General features: G+C 38.3%; 1 protein-coding gene and 1 pseudogene across 2 annotated transcripts; one reads left to right on the top strand and one right to left on the bottom strand.

Annotated features, from left to right (window-relative positions):
* Positions 1-4343: 4343 nt before the first annotated feature.
* Positions 4344-16886, bottom strand: LOC311090410 (olfactory receptor 6N1-like; annotated as a pseudogene). Its single transcript has 5 exons — positions 16883-16886; positions 16673-16774; positions 6636-6907; positions 4983-5477; positions 4344-4351 (listed from the first exon to the last, which is right to left on the bottom strand). The product of its transcript is annotated as an olfactory receptor 6N1-like (transcript).
* On the top strand, positions 10190-11179 carry LOC311091043 (olfactory receptor 8A1-like; the record flags this gene model as incomplete). Its single annotated transcript, XM_084126774.1, has 1 exon — positions 10190-11179. One exon carries the CDS (start codon positions 10190-10192, stop codon positions 11177-11179), a length of 990 nt encoding a protein of 329 aa, XP_083982900.1.
* Positions 16887-20855: the final 3969 nt, after the last annotated feature.

Below are 20855 nucleotides of genomic sequence, written 5' to 3'. Positions count from 1 at the left end.
CCATTTCAGGGCTTGAATTTTGGTGCAGGAATGTGGGGATTGTGCATAATTTAAACCATTCCCGCAAGGTTAGCTTTTATAGTGCGAGAAATTCCCGCACAAATATATTCGCTTCATCTCAGAGCAAATGATTGCAGCAAGCTTGCAGCATAACAACATTGAATGTTCAGCCAAACAGCTGATCATAGCTGTACAGGGCGCCTTATTATTTTTCATCTCCATAAATATATCTAGTAGTAAAGCTAATGCAAGGGCTAGAAATCAATTAATCTTTTGCTGATACTTCCTTGTCATCATGGAGAGCGCAGTTCATGGTTGCATAGCAACGACAGATGCCAGGGGACAGCAAGCGCTTGTGGAAAGGAGAGAGTAGCGCGCTCGCGCTTTCCACTTGTTTTTACACATCTAAGGTGCGTTCCATTCGACAGGGTCCATACGCAGTGTTCACTGCTCCCCTAGTCCCTGAGCACGGTATATCAGTTGAAGTGGACTTCACTGACAGTAACCGCTCATTTGAAACGCCCTGCAAACGTCATCAAAGAAAGTCAACGACGGGGTCGCGCAGATTATGATATAACATAAATATATATAGGACTACATTCATATTTTAATTTTTATTATTATATTATATATTTACAATTATATTGCACTATTTTACAACTACCTAAAATAAATCACTTTACTTCACAAACTAGCTAAGCTGGCTGCATTCACTGAGGTAAATTATAATCATCAAAAGTAGTATGTAATATTCACAACAATAACCGTTAAAATACTGTCATTTGTATAACAATGGCGAAATGTATGAATACTTACACACATACGTAAACTCCTCCATCGTTAGTTATGACCGTTCTGACTGGTGATGACGTGGTGCGCGAAATGACAGTTGGGTGATCATTGCTCTCCACTTCATGTGAAGTGATGTATCGATGTTCCCTTATTCCCTATGCCGTGCGCAGTGCCCTTCGAACTGAACATGTTCGCTCCTTTCGGATTGGAATCTCACTTAAGATGGCGGAATACCCTGTGAAGTCCACTTCGCAGTCCACTTACGGTCAAATGGAACGCACCTCTAGAGCGACGTTGTTGATTGTTTGAGCATATGACTGCACGTTTCTCCTTGTTTTCTATTGTTATGCGCAGCATATTTCCCGCGCGCACAAACACAGCCACAGACAATGAATTGTTTGTTCGGTTAGCGAAGAAGAGCATGATGTATTTTGTATAAAGTTTTTTTTTGTTTTGTTATAAACTGTTTTGAGAACTGGAAATGCACAATTCATGCATACAAATCTGTATATATTAATAAATGAAGATAATTAAATTAGACCAATGCAAAAAACTAAATTCATGCCTGCATTTATTAAGACAAACCTAGTAAAAACGAATGCAGTATATACACTGACTTGGCAGCTCTGTGAAATGTAATACAACAGTGCCACCTACTGTCTAAATGCATTAACATTAAAAGTGTGAGGTGAAACTCTTGCATAGACATAGGTAAATGGGTTTGTCTATTAGCCAGAAATAAAAAAAAAACAAAAAAAAACAAAACAGATCTTGTGCTTCCTCACATTGGAGTCCCGAGTTCATGTACAAAGTTTGGTTTCGATACGTGACATAGTTCCTGAGATATGGACGACTTCCTGTTTGGCGACTACGCCGATGATTTCGTTTGGCTGTGATGGGCAAACGCTTCCGAAAATCAAAAATCCTTCTAGTAACTTTTGTGAGGCTTAGTCCAAGGATCATGGACGTCTAGTTTCGTGAAGTTCGGACCAAATTTGTGACCTGTGAAACTTTAGATTCGCTTTCTGTTCAATCCAATATGGCGGACAAACGACATGGACTCGTGATGTCATCTTCGCGAGCAACTTACACCGGTACTGACCGGAAGTTTTAAAGTTGGAACGGTGTCTCTGTCTCAAAGGGCCTAGGCGCAGGAGCTGGCCAAAATTTTTCTCCCGGGAATAATAATAATAATAATAACTAGAAAAAATGCATTTCCGGGGGAACTGTAAAGTGTGCTTGCTTGGGTGCGGTTCACTAACGTTAGCAGATAGTGGATAAGGGTGCGTTGAAGTTTGCTTGATTTGAGAATTTCAACAATAGTACTTTTTTCAAGATTGTGCAAGCGCTTATGGAAAGGAGACAGCGGCGCGCTCGCGCTTTCCACTTGTTTTTACACATCTAATGTGCATTCCATTCGACAGGGTCCATACACAGTGTTCACTGCTCCCCTACTCCCCCTGAGCACGGTATATCAGTTGAAGTGGACTTCACTGACAATAACCACTCATTTGAAACGCCCTGCAAACGTTATTAAAAGAAAGTCAACGACGGGGTCGCGCAGATTATGATATAACATAAATATATATAGGACTACATTCATATTTTAATTTTTATTATTATATTATATATTTACAATTATATTGCACTATTTTCAACTACCTAAAATAAAATCACTTTACTTCACAAACTAGCTAAGCTGGCTGCATTCACTGAGGTAAATTATTATCATCAAAAGTAGTATATGTAATATTCACAACAATAACCGTTAAAATACTGTCATTTGTATAACAATGGCGAAATGTATGAATACTTACACACATACGTAAACTCCTCCATCGTTAGTTATGACCGTTCTGACTGGTGATGACGTGGTGCGCGAAATGACAGTTGTGTGGTCATTGCTCTCCACTTCCTGTGAAGTGATGTATCGATGTTCCCTTATTCCCTATGCCGTGCGCAGTGCCCTTCGAACTGAACATGTTCGCTCCTTTCGGATTGGAATCTCACTTAAGATGGCAGAATACCCTGTGAAGTCCACTTCGCAGTCCACAACGCACCTCTAGAGCGACGTTGTTGATTGTTTGAGCATGTGACTGCGCGTTTCTCCTTGTTTTCTATTGTTATGCGCAGCATATTTCCCGTGCGCACAAACACAGCCACAGACAATGAATTGTTTGTTCTGTTAGCGAAGAAGAGCATTATGTATTTTGTATAAAGTTTTTTTATTATTTTTTATTAACTGCTTTGAGAACTGGAAATGCACAATTCATACATACAAATCTGTATAAATGAAGATGATTAAATTAGACCGATGCAAAAAACGAAATTCAGGCCTTGCATTTATTAAGACAAACCTAGTAAAAACAAATGCAGTCTATACACTGACTTGGCAGCTCTGTGAAATGTAATACAACAGTGCCACCTACTGTCTAAATGCATTGACATTAAAAGTGTGAGGTCTTTTGCATAGACATAGGTAAATGGGTTTGTCAATTAGCCTGAAATAAAAAATAAAATAAAAAAATTCACATCTTGTGCTTCCTCACATTGGAGTCCCGAGTTCATGTACAAAGTTTGGTTTCGATACGTGACAGCGTTCCTGAAATATGAACTACTTCCTGTTTTGGCGACTACGCCGCCGTTTTCGTTTGGCTGTGACGGGCAAACGCTTCCGAAAATCAAAAATCCTTCTAGTAACTTTTGTGAGGCTTGGTCCAAGGATCATGGACGTCTAGTTTCGTGAAGTTCGGACCAAATTTGTGACCTGTGAAACTTTAGTTTCGCTTTCTGTTCAATCCACTATGGCGGACAAACGACATGGACTCGTGATGTCATCTTCGCGAGCAACTTACACCGGTACTGACCGTACGTTTTAAAGTTGGAACGGTGTCTCTGTCTCAAAGGGCCTAGGCGCAGGAGCTGGCCAAAATTTTTCTCCCGGGAATAATAATAATAATAATAATAATAATAAGAAAACTTAAGAAGAACAATAAGTGTGCTGCTTTCAGCAAGCACACTTAATAATAATAAGAAAACTTAAGAAGAACAATACGTGTGCTGCTTTCAGCAAGCACACTTAATAAGAACACATTTGCTAAAGAAATAAATAAAGTTTGGGTCTGATTTAAAAGTCTCTTTGTTCAACATTGTGGACCAAAAGAACAACCCAACCCAAATATAACACTAGATGGTGACAAATCACCACTAAATCAGGACATTTGTTTGGCAAGATTTTTGAAATATGGGGGATTTTTACAACACAACAAATTAGATATAATTGTGCATCAATAGTATTCATTGTTTTGTTTTACTCAATAATTACTCTACTCAGTATAAATTGTTTTATGTCATTAAAATGATCACACATGTCATTGTAGCCTAGCCTATAGTGAAACAAGTGTCAGTACAAAATGAACAGGTAAAGCTATGAATTAACCAGCTTTTAGGCAACAGCCTTTACTACATTTGCATGTGTGCACAAGTGAGAACATATTTAGATGCTAACCCTAACGTTTTTGTGGATGAAATTAAATGAGCTTGCAGTGGGTTCAAATGTCTAAGAACACATTGACATTTTCTGAACACATTAGAATTTTCCCCCTTTAAACCTGAAAAAAAGTGTTATCCAGAACGCGAACTGCACTGTACAAAGGTCAGATGTTCTTGAAGTGAAACACATGATACTTGGAACATTCTCAAATGGTTTAGCGCCCATGCCAGCTTGAGCCCTTCTGTCAAGGACACACACTAAACACTAGGAAATTGTGAAAATCTAATTTTCCCTCAGATTGTTATGATGATAATATAATCTATAATGAAAACACTGTAGTATATTTAAAAAGAATGAACATTAGGTTTTCCCACTAGTAGGATCAGACCTTTTTATCTTACTGTATAAAATCTGAAAGTACAAAACATTGTACAATAGTATTTGCTTTTAATCATGTCTTTGGTTGTCTATAGCTTTCCATATAATTTAACACATAATGTACATAAAGATCATGAAATTGCAAATATTTTAGGTACTTTTTGTATTGAAGTATAATAACAGATTGTTGATGCACACAATCTCTGGGTTATTTTAACAGTACATTTTCTGATCTCTTTGGTTCTAACACCATATATTACTGGATACAAAAGTGGTGGCAAAAGTGTTATTTGGACTGATATGAAGACATTCATCTCACTAGATATAAGCACAGTAAATCTGTTATATATAACAGAAAAAACCATGGCAATTGAAAAGTTTATGAAGATTATCAAATGAGGAAGGTATGTTCCAAGTGCCTTGTTTTGACCATTTTTTGACACTTTTAAACTAACAGAAAGTAATTTAACATGAGACAGCAATATAAGACATGTAGGGAGCACAGATAAACACACTATTATTAGTAAACCATACACATTGCTTAAAAAGCCAAGACTACTCATACTACATGATATGTTAATGATTGAAAGGTTATCACAAAATAGCTTATTAAGAGTATGGGTGCATAAGGGAATTCTTGATGTCAAATATATTTGACCAGCTATTGAGAAAACAGGAACTAAGTTGCTTAACATAAGCCAAATTTTAATTTTACTACGATTCATGATAATATGGTACTAATGGCTGACAAATGGATATATACCTATCATAGGCCATTACTGTCAAAGTAGAATAAGTGCAAGCAGCATAAATACTAAGCAAATAGACTTGGAGAAGACACCCCTCATACGAACTAGTTGTAACGAGGAAGCTGAGGCTGAGTGACAATCCATGTGCGGAAGTTTATTAAAGACAGTTACCACAAACAAATACGAGAAGGCAGGCAGAGGGTCAAAACCAAGGTAGCAGTCAGATCTGTCAACATACAAAGGGGAATTCCAAAAGGCAAGCGTGAGTAGGCAGGCAATAGGTCCAAGCAAAAACATCAGTCCGATCAGGCAACCAAAACAAAGGGGATAATCCAGATAATCGAAAAACAGGGAACCAGGCAGAATCATACACAGTAGACAGGCAGGATAAACAGGAAATAACACTCGGTAAGGCAGGTAAACTGGCAATACTTCGCAATGAGTACAAGTATGGTCTCTGTTTAAATAGCAGTCAAACAGGAAATGAGTGCAGAAGAAGCAGAGAGAGTGGAGCACAGTCAGTACTCAGGTGAGGGCTCCCTCTGCTGGTTTGGCATTACACTAGTGTGCCAATCAGTTAGGAGATTTGAAAGAACTTTTGGCCAAACAGCACTGCTTCCTTGTAGTTCACTGTACATCAAGTTAAACAAAAATATATACATTGGCTTATGGAGACTTGATTCTAAGTAGATAACAAGCATTATAAATATGTTTGCTAAGGTTGCAACTGAGTAAACTAAGAAAATCAAAATAGTCAACACATATTTACTTGGACCCAGCGATTCATATGATGAAAATACCAGATCCAAACCAGTAGACTTGTTCAGGCTGGAAAAGCAAACAATAAAGCATTGTGTAACATGTAGGACCAATATAATACCAAACAAAAATTCCTGTTGTACCTTATTGTTAATACAGACCAGGCTCTGTGTGCACTGCTAAACATTGTGTCTGGGCTAAAACGCTGGACTAAAACATTGTGTATAAAAACGCTTCTGTTGCTTGGCTGGAGATGAAGTCAAAAGATTTCGCAGAGATTTCTTTAGGGAGCAAATTCACATCCATGTATCTTGAACATTTTATTCTTGGCTTGGAGAAATGGGGAAATGAATAACCATAGAAATATATCTTCACTTTACAGAGCATACTTGCTAAAGGTCACTCAATAAACTATCAATACTGCACATAAAGTGAGTCTAGATAATAAAATAATTAGAACAGACATGGAAACAAATGGAGTCAGCCAGCAGTAAAGGATACATTTAAACATTTTCTGTTTTGTCATGTTTGAATGATACTCAAGTGGTCTACATATAGCTACATACCTGTCATATGCCATCACTGTTAATGTTGAAAAGTCACACAGAATAGATGAATAAATGACAAATATCTGAATCAGGCATCCAATATAAGAAATCATACAAGAATTTAGGGTAGAATCCAGAAGTGCCAAAAAGGTTGCCTTCTTTTAAGTTTAAGTAACTGCCTCCATGCCCTTCCATGCCCAGTGCCCACAGATAAAATAGCATGTATTATCTCTTTATCATATTCATCGACATCATCCAAATACACGTTACAGCGTTCCACGTCTCTCAAGACTGACTGCATTAGGCACTGAAAGGTTGCAGGTGCAACATGTTGTGCATTGTGCAACCCGGAAGCTATCCGTGTATATTGGGCAAAATAATCTGGCGTAACAAAAGCACCAATGTCAGAAGCGTGTTGAGTCAACGGGACTTGCCAGTATCCTTTCAATAGGTCTTATTTTCTAATTTACTGTGCAGTTCCAATATTGTTAATACAATCTTCAAGAATGTCATACACCTAGGATGGCTTCAGGGTAAGTAAATGATGGGCTAATAAAACATTTTTTGGGTGAACTATCCCTTTAACCCTTTACTTTCTAGATATATAAGGGAGCACCCTGAGTTCGTATTAATAACTTGTTGTTGATTAAGTGTGGTATTTATTTACTTATTTATTTACTATTACTTATTTTTTGTAACTGTGTTGAGATTGATATATTAATGGTTGGGAAAAGTTGGATGTTAGTATGGCAGAGTTATGCTTTCTACTTTCGTTGTGAAACACATGTGAAATCAGTCCAATGGTGTGGTGAAACGTTAGAGGCAGGTGATGTCACGAACCAGGAAAATATAAAGCATGCCCAAAACAAACAGCGCTATCTTCGTAGTTGACAGGCACGTAGGAGGTATGGCAAGGTGATGCAGGGTCTAGTTCCCTCTTCAGGGAACCGAGGTTACAGTCAAGAGTCCTTTCAAGGGAACTTGCGCTGGGTTGATTGACGCTGTGGGAATGTCTATACCAACACCACCATAGTGAGAAGTGACTGTCCTGTGTGAAATCGTGAAGAGCAGCACTAGGACAAGAGCACCTGGGACCCTGGTGTAGAGTCCAGGTTCAAAGAGTAGAACCTTACAAATATGTGCGGTGAGGACCACCCTGCCGCATCACAAACATCCTGGAGAGCAACTCTTGATACAAGGGCATTAGAGGCTGCCATACTCTTAGTAGAGTGGAAACGGACCGCCATAGGGAAGGGTTGTCCGACCGACTAATAAGCCAGTGAGATAGCCTCTACTACCCACTTGCTTATTCTCTGCCTAAATGCTTGGGACCCATTGTTGGGGGGCCTGAAACATATGAACAGCTGTTCAGATTTACACCACAGGGCAGCTCTGTGGACATAAGCATCTAGTGCCCTGACTGGGCACAGCAGGTTATTCTGTTCCTGGTCCGGATCATGAGGAGGACAGGAGGAGGAGGAGGAGAAGGACAGAAGGCCTTGACCATGCCAGGTGCAAATTCCAAGCGAAGGTGAAACCGACAAGGCTTGCAAATCTCTGATTCTTTTAAGAGAAGTGATAGCAAGAAGGAACAGTGGTTTTAAGGTCAAAAACTTGTCTGGAACCTCCTCAATAGGCTCGAAGGGAGCCAGGGACAGGCCTTGCAGGACAATGGCCAGATCCCATGTCTCAGGCCTCAGCCTCAGAGTACCATGGAGGAAACGAGATACCAAAGGGTTTCTCCCCAAAGACATTCCAACCAAAGGAATGTGGTAAGCAGCTATGCCATTCAGATTGAGCCATGTATTAAGCCCAAGCAACCGTGAAAACCTATTTTATTCCCCTTGCTAGGAGTGGTCCACTGATGAACGACTTAACTTAATGAACTTATTAAACGTAAGTTAGGGAGGAGCGAGCCCATCTAATCTTTCAGTCAACAGCCAGAGTGTATAAGCAGCCACTTATCTCTCTCTAGCATCAGCTGGTCCAGCATCCCTCCACCTCCCCATACTCCACCTTCATCTTAGGTACCTTATCCTTTGTAATCATATCTTATGTTTAGCCACTGTGGGGATATATCAGAGCTCGAGTTGAAGCTGCTTCATCGAGCCCCTTATCAGTGGACAGCAAGCCAAATAAGTTTAACCTAAAATTTTAAAGATTTTGGGCATCTTTTGGGTGTCAAAGTTCTACTTCGAAAGAGAACTAAGTTAAATAAGTGTAACAAGTGTGTCTTTCTTTCTATATTTATATGTACAAACTCTGACTGAAAGACATGAAAAAGTGACTATTGTCATGACACCTGTCTTGGACTTTGTTTTGCCTTCTGTGTTTGTGCATTATGTGTTTCCTTGTTAATCGGTTTCACCTGTTACCTGTCATCATCCTCATCACAGACATCATCACTGACCGTGTGCACCTGTTGTCACTTAGTCTCCTCATTTGTCTGTGTATATAGTTTCCCCAGTTTCAGTTCTCCCTTGTCGGTTCTCGTCAACACAGTTGCTAAGTTTGGTACGTGTCTTGTTCGTGAATAAATACTGTTCAATCCTGATCCGTCTTCTTCGTCTTCCTGAACGTGCCTCACCCAGCCAAAGCCTGGCAACTATGGTCCAACAAATACAATTTTTGAAACTGGACATTTAGATCCAGAGCCGTATGTAACATATTAAACATATGCTCATATGCTGATTAATAATGCTAAATGAAAAAAAAAAAACTCTTAAGACGCCACATATTATCTTGTCTTGTTTAGTTAAATGGTTAGTCATCTGTATGATAGATAAAAATAATTGTATTAGCTGCATTCTCATTTGCAGTGTTTTAGCGAAAGTATCTATTTTGCTGCTCACCATGTTTCTGCTACTGTTGTTATTAAAATAACCGCTTCATCTGCAGCTCTTAATGTGCCGCTTTATGTTTTTAGCGAGGGAGAGAGAGCAACGCGTACGGAGTGGAAAGGGCTTGAATAAAGCACTTTTGGCTTTAGATAAAAAATATTGTAGATATATCTCCGAAAGATCATTACCATAAACAACCCTGAGTGCTTGTGGTGTGGACCGCTCCGTTGTTTTGACCCACTGCTCACTTTAATCTGTAGAAACGGTAAAATGACACAATTATGTTTCGCGGTACGGATGGAACGGTCCGCCATTTTAATAACATATGATTTGTGATTTCGATATATAATATGATATGTACTGATATGATATATACTAATAATAACATTATTATTATTATTATTTAATAATAAAAAAAAAAAAGGGAGTAGATTTAAACAGATAACATCCACTGGAGGTGGGCCTTGTAGAATAAAACAGAATAAAGCTACAGAAGCTTAGATCTTCAGAAGACGAGAGAGTCTGTAAACATTAGGTAAATAGATTTCTCAGAATATAATCCTTCATTTAATATTGTATACTGCATATTTGTTCTAAAGTGAAATGCCTTTCTTTCTCTTCATCAGGAAAATGATTCTGCCAAGTTTGAACATCACTCTGATTTTTACCAGTTATGGACCACCTGGTGCTCTTAATTATGGAGTTTTTGTAATCTCTCTTGCAGTCTATCTTACAACTGTTTTTGCAAATGTAACACTGATGCTGGTGATCTGCTTGGACACATCTCTCCATAAGCCCATGTACATATTTTTATTCAACCTAGCTATTAATGGACTAATCGGATCATCTGCTGTACTTCCTAAAATAATGGAGAATCTTGTTGATGATATGAAAGATATACTGTATACTGACTGTATTCTGCAAGTGTTTTTTATTAATATTTATGCAACATGTGCTTATGCAATACTGACACTTATGGCGTATGACAGGTATGTTTCAAATTGCAAGCCTCTACAATATCACAATATCATGACTCCGGGTAAAATAAGACTTCTGCTTTTTATTGTGTACTGTGTTCCTATCTGCTCTCTAGCTGTACAGGTGTACCTTACATCAAGGTTGCCTATGTGCAGGTATACAATAAACAAGTTGTTTTGTGACAATTTGGCCGTTGTTAATCTCTCCTGTGCCAAAAATACCTGGGGAGATCTGTATGGCATATGTCTGGTACTTGCTTTTGTTGTTCTACCTCTAATCTTTGTCATCTTATCATATGTGCGGATATTATTTGTCTCTTTGAATGCATCAGAAAACGCCCGAAAGAAGGCTCTAAAAACATGCACACCACACTTGATTACTTTTATAAATTTTTCATTGGCCTCTCTTTTTTCTGTGATATACAATCAAATTAATTTCAGTCTTTCAAAAGAACTTAATGTGTTTATGTCAGTTCATTTTATCCTGATCCCTCCACTTCTACATCCACTTATTTATGGAATTAGAACAAAGGAGATCAGCACTAGCCTCACAAAAATATTACAAAGAAAAATACTTGCACTTGGTTTTAATTTAAAGACTGAACAAAGGTGTAATGATGCATTTTTTATTTCTACTAAATAAATGGCAAGGCCTATATGGACACATTTGAATGTCTTATATTACATTTTGTACATTGTTTAATGGCATTAGAGTTGGAATCTGAAATTGTGTATGTGTAACTGATATTTACATAACTCTTATTTTGGTCAATGCAAATAATCCACTTCAAATTACCTTAAATTTAAGAATTTTTTTTACATAATTGTATCATATTGATGTTGCAGCCATTTTATAAAAGCAACTACATATTTATATACATACTGTACATAGATTCCTTCTCTTTTCTAGTTTTATTAAAAAATGTCAAATAGAAAATATTATTCAAATGTTTATATAGGTGAGAAGGCACCCATTTACACAGATGAAAAAAAGAATGTTAAACAGTTCTTTACAGATTTACTCAAACCTCTGATACTTTATTCTACAAACAAACCTGTTCATCTTTTTTATGCACCCCCTTTTCTGTTTTTTATTCTCCATACTTGGCTTTCCATTTTGGATATATGCCCATACACTAGAATTAGTTAAGTTATAAGTACAGAGTCTGAACTGTGTTTGGCTGATAATTCTTCCTGTCAGATGATCGAGACCAGTGGTTGAGCAATTTAACCATCTTAAGCGCATCTTAATCTTAGATGCTGACTATACAATATGTGGATTATGCAATTGGTATATGACACTAACTTCCAAGGAGGCACACTCTCAGTTGTTAAAAATAAAAGAAAACAAAACAAAACATGCCTACTTTTATACATGTAAGTGTGAAAAGCTGGTCGAGGCACAAATTAAAATAAAAGTCTTAGTCTAATCACAAGCAGTTGGTGTTTAATGAAAACATACTCAGAATAACACTTCTCAGACACTCAGAATGCAAAAACACGGTGAACAGAACAACCACTATATAATGACGAGATCGGACCAAGAACAAACACAGGGCTATATATATATATATATATATATATATAAACACAAAGGATAATCAAAGGCAGGAAACAAGAAACCCCTTACGGAACATATATTTCCCATATATGAATGATCAATATATTAAATGGTTAAACAGTATATTTGAAAATATACATAATAATATGTTGTGCTAATATATTACAATATATTGAATAATACATAAGGAATTGCCGCTTTTCAGATATTGAAAAATATGTGACAATATATTTACTAATATATCAAAATGTATGTAATTTTATATTCCGTAATACATTTCATAATATATAGATGTATATGTAACCAGATATATGGCACTGAATGTGTAATATTTTGCAGATATATCTACTCATGCAACATCAGACTAGTTAACAAAAGCACAAGCACACCTGCATGAACTTAAGTATTTAGCCAAGAGACTATCACTGTGATGAGGAGTGCTTAGCCATTACTTTTAAAATACAGCAATTACTGTTTTAATGGTGTTTGTCCAATCGTCTATCAATCCTCTACTCTTCAGAATGGTGACCCCAAAAACTCAGACATACCAGAGAAAATCCAAAATAATAGAACATTAAACACTAACAGATATCCCCCCTATATTAATATTGAGCAAAACACATCAAATAACACTTAATCTTAACATTTACTCTCCTTTAACAGTCAGAAGCAAAGCATGCTGGGAACTAGAAATCTGTTGTAACTCATTCCGTGTGTCACGTGTCAGTGTTTATTTGGCATTTCAGTTTGTATTTTGATTGGTTCCTGTTCTCCTTTGTTCTTTTCCAGCCACTCCTTCGTATCTATGGTTACTGTCATTATCAGTTCAGTTGTGTCACATGTTTAGTCATCATCGTCATCTGTATCACCTGTGTTCTATTAATCAGTGTCTTCTGTGTTTGTATTTAAGTTCCATCTGTTCATTCAGTCTTTGTCCGATCTCAGTTACATTTAGGGTGCTTTCACACTGGCAGTTTAGTTCGGAACGGGACACGGATCGCATGAAAAATCGCTAATGTGAACGCTATCATGTGGACTCGGGTGCGCACTGGGGTACCGAACCCAAGACTACCTGGAGGAGGTGGTCTGAGTTCTGTTGCAGTCGAACCATGCCGTGGTTCGCGTGAATGTGAAAGCAACACGGACTCGGGTGCGCACTTGTTCGGGAAGTAAAGTGACCTGTGCATGCGTTTTAGCTGATTATTATGTATTTAGTTAAATAAAACTTATGTAAGGGATGACAGTGTTGATGATTTACCTTGGATACGAGCAAGAGTGAGCCTGCAGTGTATTCGCGCATAGTGCGTGGAATCAGGACAACAAATTAATGGAAATCCACTGTCTCCTCAAAATAGTTTGTATGCAAGCAGCAGAAAACCACCTTATGCATCACATACACACAGTAAACCAGTGTTGTTCACTCAGCTGTGCATAATAGCACCAAATTAATAAATAAAAACACAATATATTGACTTGCATTCTGTTTTCTAACATGTGCCGTGCATGTTTGCGATGACGTAAAATGCACACAAACGCACCAGGGTTCGATAGAATCAAGTTGAGTGTGAAACTAGACCAACACTGCGGGGGGCACCAGGAACAAACGCGCTCGGGCTCGGACTGCAGCAAACGAGCCCAGTGTGAAAGCAGCCTTAGTGTGTGTTCCTACCTGTTCTGCTGTCCTGTGTTTTATTGTATTAAACCTTTGTTTGTGGGAATATATCTTCGTCTCCATCTGCCTTCCTGCAACCACCCGTGACAGAAGATCGGACCAACAAATTTCAAAGATGGGCGTTCTCCGCAACCTCTTAAATCCCACTAGTCATCTGGTAACCTGTTTCCAGTACGGCTGCCAGATCGAAGTATATGTTGAAAAGTTCCTGGAAATCTCTCAAGAGGTAAACTGGGCAGATGACGTCCCCAAGACTATTTTCTGGCACGGACTTGACGATCATCTGCACCAGCTAGCTCCAGCGGCTGCGATCCTGGGTACCCTCGCTCAGTACCTGGATCATGTGCTGAGGTTGAGTGGTTCAGCCTTCACCGTGGATGAGGCTGAAGATAACATCGCCGCTCAACCACAAACACCAGCCATCTTCATCACCACATCAACAGAACCTGTTCCTGCACCGTCTTCGTCAGTCCCAGTCTGCCCCTTAGTCTGCCCTTGCTCCACTATACTCTTCAGAAGCCGCTCCTCTACGCTCTCCAGAGACCACCCCTCCAGAGTCTCGTCCCGTCGAGACCACCCTTCTAGAGCCTCTTCACGTCAGTCCTGCCGAGCCAGAGACTGTTCACGTCATGCCTGCCGAGCCGGAGACTGTTCACGTCAAGCCTGACGTGCCGGTGTCTTCGGCAAAGATGGCCGCCGCCTCACCGCCTGAGCCCAACGTCAGAGCCTGTTCCTGTCCCAAGACCTGTTCCTGCCCCAAGAACTGTTCCTGTTCCCAGACCTGAGTTTGTCCCCAAGCCTGTATCTATCCCCGAGCCTATGTCTGTCCCCGAGCCTGCGTCTGTCCCTGAGCCTGCGTCTGTCCCTGAGCCCGGGTCTGTTCCCAAGCCCGAGCCTGAGTCTGTTCCAGAACCCGAGCCTGAGTTGGTTCCTGTTCCTGAGCCTGGGTCTGTTCCTGAGCCCGGGTCTGTTCCCATTCCCGAGCCCTAGCCTGAGCCTGAGTCTGTTCCCGAGCCCGAGTCTGTTCCAGAACCCGAGCCTGAGTTGGTTCCTGTTCCTGAGCCTGGGTCTGTTCCTTAAAAAAAAATAAAAAAAATAAATTGCACAATTGACCAACTGAAACCTGGTCTAAAGTCAATGGCACAATATTTTTTTTGTTGTTATTTAAAGGGCGCATTAGTAATATGAGCTTATAGGCGGGTACACAACATGCATACACTCTGCTTATTACACACACATAACAGGGTGCAGCAGCACACAAACATGCCAAATATTAACACGCAGTCTATTTCAGTTGCCTCAAAATAGTAACGCGCCAACAATGCGCCTGACCACACCTTGTTTTCAGACCAGCAGCCCATGGGCGCACAAATGGGCACAAATGCATTTGCTATTTAGTGGTGCAGGACGTGAAAATGATAACTGCATCGGGCTGAAACTAGCAAAAACCACTTGTATGCCTGTGTATTGCATATTCCGTACAAAAAAAAGAAAAGACAAAGACTTGTCCATTTTTATTTCATGGTGACTTTAAAGGTGCAGAGTGTGATTTTTAGCAGCATCTAGTGGTGAGGTTGCAAATTGCAACCAACAGAAGTTACGGTGGCCGACAGGAGATGTCATCATCTGAGACAGCAGAGAGTAGCAATGAGGGTTCTTTACGAAGATAAATTAAGAAATGATGTTGACTTAATTATTCAGTAAAACGATGTTATTGCGAATATTATTGTTACTTGTTCATCATTGTGTCATTGTTTTATTCGCTGACTTTAGCTAGCTTCTTTGCACGAAGAACAACATAGTGACGAAACGCGTTTGTCCATTCAGGGCCACTGTAGAAACATGTCGGCGTATTTCAATGTAAGGGGACCTGTGGTGTAAGTAGATAAAAATGGCTCATTCTAAGCTAATAAAAACATAACGGTTCATTTTGTGTTTATACACCACTGAAAACATAGTTATGTATATGATAATGCATTTCTGTCAACAGATCCTCCTAAATATTACACAATGCACCTCTAAAGACTAGCATTTGTATCATGTTTTTGTAAAAATAAAATAAAAAATTGTTCTGTGGTCTAAAAAATTCATAAGAAGCATTAGTGAAACACAATGAGAAGCAAAACGAACATTTATTTTTTAATAAATTCAGAGAAGCAAGATAAGAACAATTTTTAAAAGCACTAGTTAACTAGCACTAGCATTAGTTAATTTGCCTTTTTTTTTTTTTTACAGATATTAAACAATATTTCTACATTACGAAATCATCAATCATTATAACAGATTCTTAATAATCTTATCTTATAAGATTTTCTTATTTGAACAAATACAAACAACAGTTTTTGTACACATGCAAAACTTAAATTTTTTTTAAAAGAGCGCATGACTTACAGTACTAAGTTATTTTTCTACCTTATAGGTGACAATGAACAAATAAATCAAATGGGGTAAATCAAATTTTTAAGTGCCATTTTTATTTTAGAAAATGTAATGTTTCACGATTAATACCGTTCCCAATTATCTTAAAACCACCTTCAAAGTTTATAGAGATAATCTCGCAGTAACTAAAGAGCCTATCCTTTAGTCGTGCCCTTAAGAAGTTAGACGATCAGTCTATACAAGTAAATATTCTACTATAAAAATAATAGAGATATCACAAGTATTGTGTATTAAAAGTCTGTCTTTTAAGGTACTCCTTAAACCTTTTTTGCAATATAACATCACCCTGTTACATGCTGCCTCTTTGGCTCGGCTATATGATCAAATCAACATACATGGTAGTAAATCTTTTCTCAAAAAGAATGCTTACCCCACGTGAACTGCAAAAAATGCTTTCTTAATTAGTATTTTTGTTTTGTTTCCAGTCCAAATATCTAAAAATTCTTATGGGAATAAAGCAATACAGCCATAAAGTTCATTTACAGACAAACTGCATACAAAAACATACATAGGTTCATGCAAGGACTTCTCCTTGCATATTATTCCAATAATTAATTGATTTGCCACTATGATTGCAACAAACAACAAGATCAAAACAATGAAACATAAATACTTAATATTCCCAATATCAATATAACCAGCCAATATAATGGTTGTGAAATTAGATAAATTACCCATGGATGACAGATATTTAAATTAAATATTTAACAGTTGATCAGATAATCAGTATATACTGAGGATGCCATTTGATTTACAAATTAGCACCTAAATAAAGAGAAATTACAATCATTACAATCATCAATCACTGATAATGAGAAGATGTGAAGGGAGCGGATTGTCAATAGAATGTTATTTCAAAACATGTAAACCTGCATTAAGAAATGTGGCCAGAACAAAAATCTGTAGCTTGTCAAAACCTGCAATCAAAATGATCAACAAGACATACAAGAAACAGAATTGAGCGTCAGCGTCAGTTCTGGCAGGCCAGGTAGTCAAGACGCTGCTAATGCTGTTTGCTAACAACACTGTCCTGTCAGCTGATCTGCTCCAGCTGAGCTGCATTAGCTCGTTAACTCCCCTCGCTGCTCAATGGCCAAGCTCAAACAAGGCGCCCTATTTAAAGCACATTCAGTTTGCTCATACATGCTTGCTGCTCGCTTCTGCTGCCCGCCACCTCTCCAGCTCCTCCTTATGCATAATGTGGCATTTGCTGTTATGTCATGTTGCCTGCTCTGTTCACAGGGGGATATTTTAGCTCTCACAGTCCTAAACTGTGTGAGCGTTCCCTAATGCTGCTGCTGCTGCTGTCCTCTGACTCTCTGCTATTTCATGGTGCTCATGAAAGGTCAGAGGACTCCCTGAACAGAGCCATACCGCCAAATTTCAATTCAGGAACATCAACTTGTTTGCAATCTATTCAATAAAAATTCTTTATTTTTATTATCTGTGTTCTTGACTTAATGGACCTGACAGAAGTTGAATTATGTTGTGCTGGTGAAGCATCTACATTTATAATACAAGACAAACACACAAGGGAATGTTGACGTGGATGTTCATGTAATACATTTTTAGGTCTGAGCTTCACTTGTGAAATAAATCACAAATGTAATAATCTTACAAAAATAAAAATTGCTGTATCATTACTTCAACTGTAGTTTAACTCAAGTTTTTAAAACAAATTGTGTTACTGTAAATAAGACATTAAATATCTCAAGATCTCAGCAGAGGAGGATTAAACAACTCCACAAACAGCATTACCAGCTTCACTTATTACTTACCAGACTGACTTTATTTCTGTCAGACATCTACAGAAGTTGTTATTGAGAATTAATAGGAGTTTAACTCTAATGTGTTTCATTTGATGTCACCATAACAGTGATTAGTGTTTCCATTAGTTGGGCTCTTATGATTGATGATTAAGCGGCAGTCGACCGCAGACCCCTTCCGACAGACAACCACACATACTACGCAAGTCGACTTGCGCCACAAGAGTAACTCATGACGCATGTATGATGTAGGAGTATTGTAAGTTTAGATGCCTCTCGCTGTTCAAATAAACAGGGCTGGGCAACAAACTCAAGCTCCTCCGACATGTCTCTTTAAAAAATGTCGTTTTTCACTTCTAATTCGTGACTGGTGTTTTGTCTTGCTCCCTCTGCACTTCCGCGTTCGTCTTTACGTCATGTGTCAGGTCAAAGGTCACTCTTCCACCTTAAATTGATGCGTTCGACTTTTATCATTGATGGATGCACTTTGATGGAAGAGCCAGAAAATTTTTTAGTATAACTCTGATTGTATTCGTCTGAAAGAAGAATGTCATATCATATACACCTAGGATGGCTTGAGGGTGAGTAAATCATGGGGTAATTTTCATTTTTGGGTGAACTATCTCTGTCCGGGAAACTGCCCCATATATGTGTGTTCATAGCTTAGCAAGCCAGACCTACATCAAGATGTTGGGTCTGGCAACTCACCATAGACACGGCTCAATCCGAGGGGCGGGATAAACGGCTGTCTTTCAAATTCCCTCTGCACGCAATAGGACAGCGCTTCAACCAACCAGAGCGTTTTCCCAACAGCGGAGCTAACGTTAGTTGATAGATTCAACTTTTGCCATATCTGGCCGGCAAAACTACGAACACATCTTCCTTTTTTAAGAATGACTTAAGTGCCGTTCTTTGCTCTTTTCTCAAAGAAAAACTTAACTCCAAGTCCTCCATAGTCGCGGCCAAAGCCGATTGGAAAGACTGTTCTCCAGCAGCAGCAGCCATTCTTTGTTTTCAAGTAGCAGGGAACCGTCACAACTCTGTCTTCATTATGTTAAGCCCGCCCCACCTACTCTATACACGATGTGATTGGCCTGACCTAATTTTGGTTTTTCCAGCTCGAATGTCAATGGAGAGTTGCTAGACTACCCTGGCTGCAAAATAAATTTTGCTGCCGCTAGGGTGCGTCTAGATTTCTAGGCTAGTGTGTCCATGCTGCATGAGTAAATTTATCTGCAATATATTACATATGCTGTACCATATATGATCACATATACATCTATATAAGTGTATTACTGAATAAAAAATTACATACATTATGATATATTAGTAATTTTCAATATATGAAAAGCGGCAATTCCTTATGTATTACAATATATTATGTAAAACAATATATTATTCTGTATATTTTCAAATATACTGTTAAACCAATATATTGATCATTCATATATAGGGAAATATATTTTATTTTCATAAGGGTATACAGGTGGAGCTGGGGAAAGTGGAAGGTTTCTGAAAGCGCAATGCACTGCTAAGGCAAATGCTACCCAATTATTTGAAGGTTAAGCAGCGAGCTCATTGGCTACTGATACGGCAGGAACCAATCAGCTGCACCCTATAGATAATGATGTGATTATGAACAGGTGAGTAAAACGACCTAATAGCTTGAACCATTTTAGAGTTTCATGCCAGAACTATGTATTTGTGTACTTCTATAGTGGTGATGTGGAAACTACAACATTAGCCCTATTTGGAAAATAATTGTTTCTAATGGGGTCGCATGGTATTTTCATCATTTACAGGGGCTAGTCTGTAATGAGATTCATTCATAATTCATTGTTTAAATCCTTTTTAACCACTGCCAAGCACTGTACAATAACTGTTACGTTTCACAACTAATTCGTATGCATTTTAAAGATCTAGCGTAGGCTATTACTGAAATGCTGGAAAGAACAATATTTCCTCACCGCTCAAAAGATAAAGAGAAGAAAAGCACGTTAACATTTGAAATGGCCCGTTATTATGGCAGCAATATATACATAAAAAATAAACAAATCAGCTTTGTGTTTACCTCATGTAAACACAAAGCTACTTATATCCGCTAATTTTCACATTTTTTAAATGACATCCACCACTTTCAGTTGATCGATCATAGGCCTTATTTATCTGAGCTTACATACCTCAGTTTTTGAGTAAAAAAATCATTATTTGTGGATAATTTTGTCAATTTTACATAAAATATTAAAATATTGCACTGTTTATCACACTGTGTGCTTTAATGTTTAACCAGGAAATTTGTTTTGAAATGCTTTTATTTTGAACAAAATGGCACAAGTGTTCTAGGATTTTCAACACAGCACAAGGGTTAAATATTGTTGAGACCCACATTTTCAGTCGTTTCTTCTGACCTACATCTAAGCCTAATCCACAACCTTAACAATACAGACGGCATACATCAGTGGTAAACATGTTTGTTTCCGGTCATTAATCCATTGGAGCCTCAATGTACATAAATGTACTTCTATGCTTCCTTCCCACTGAAATGGTGCAATATTCATCAGGGAAAAGTAATTACTGTTATGGGGTTAATTGTTCATGTCACAACTCAGGCCCCAATTTTATTTTCATCTGTACACATAAAAATTGTCATTGGTCACACAACAACAAGGTAAAAACAACAACAACAACAAATCAAGATGTTTAGATGTTACCAAGCAACTGGTCATTAGTCCACAGTGTCATATTATTCCCCTGTGTAAAGTTTTGAGTAATTACGCTTTTAGTTTAAACTCCACTTCACTGGGAATTCTTAATGTCCAAAGGCAGAAGGACAGATGAATTCACAAGGAAAACTGTCAGAATTCGAACAACTGCTATTGTT

The sequence above is a fragment of the Abramis brama genome (genome assembly GCF_963993115.1).
Source record: "Abramis brama genome assembly, chromosome: 10".
In the NCBI taxonomy this organism is placed as follows: Eukaryota; Metazoa; Chordata; class Actinopteri; order Cypriniformes; family Leuciscidae; genus Abramis; species Abramis brama.
Note: the sequence above shows the minus strand (reverse complement) of the source record. Positions and strands in the feature narration are given on the sequence as shown.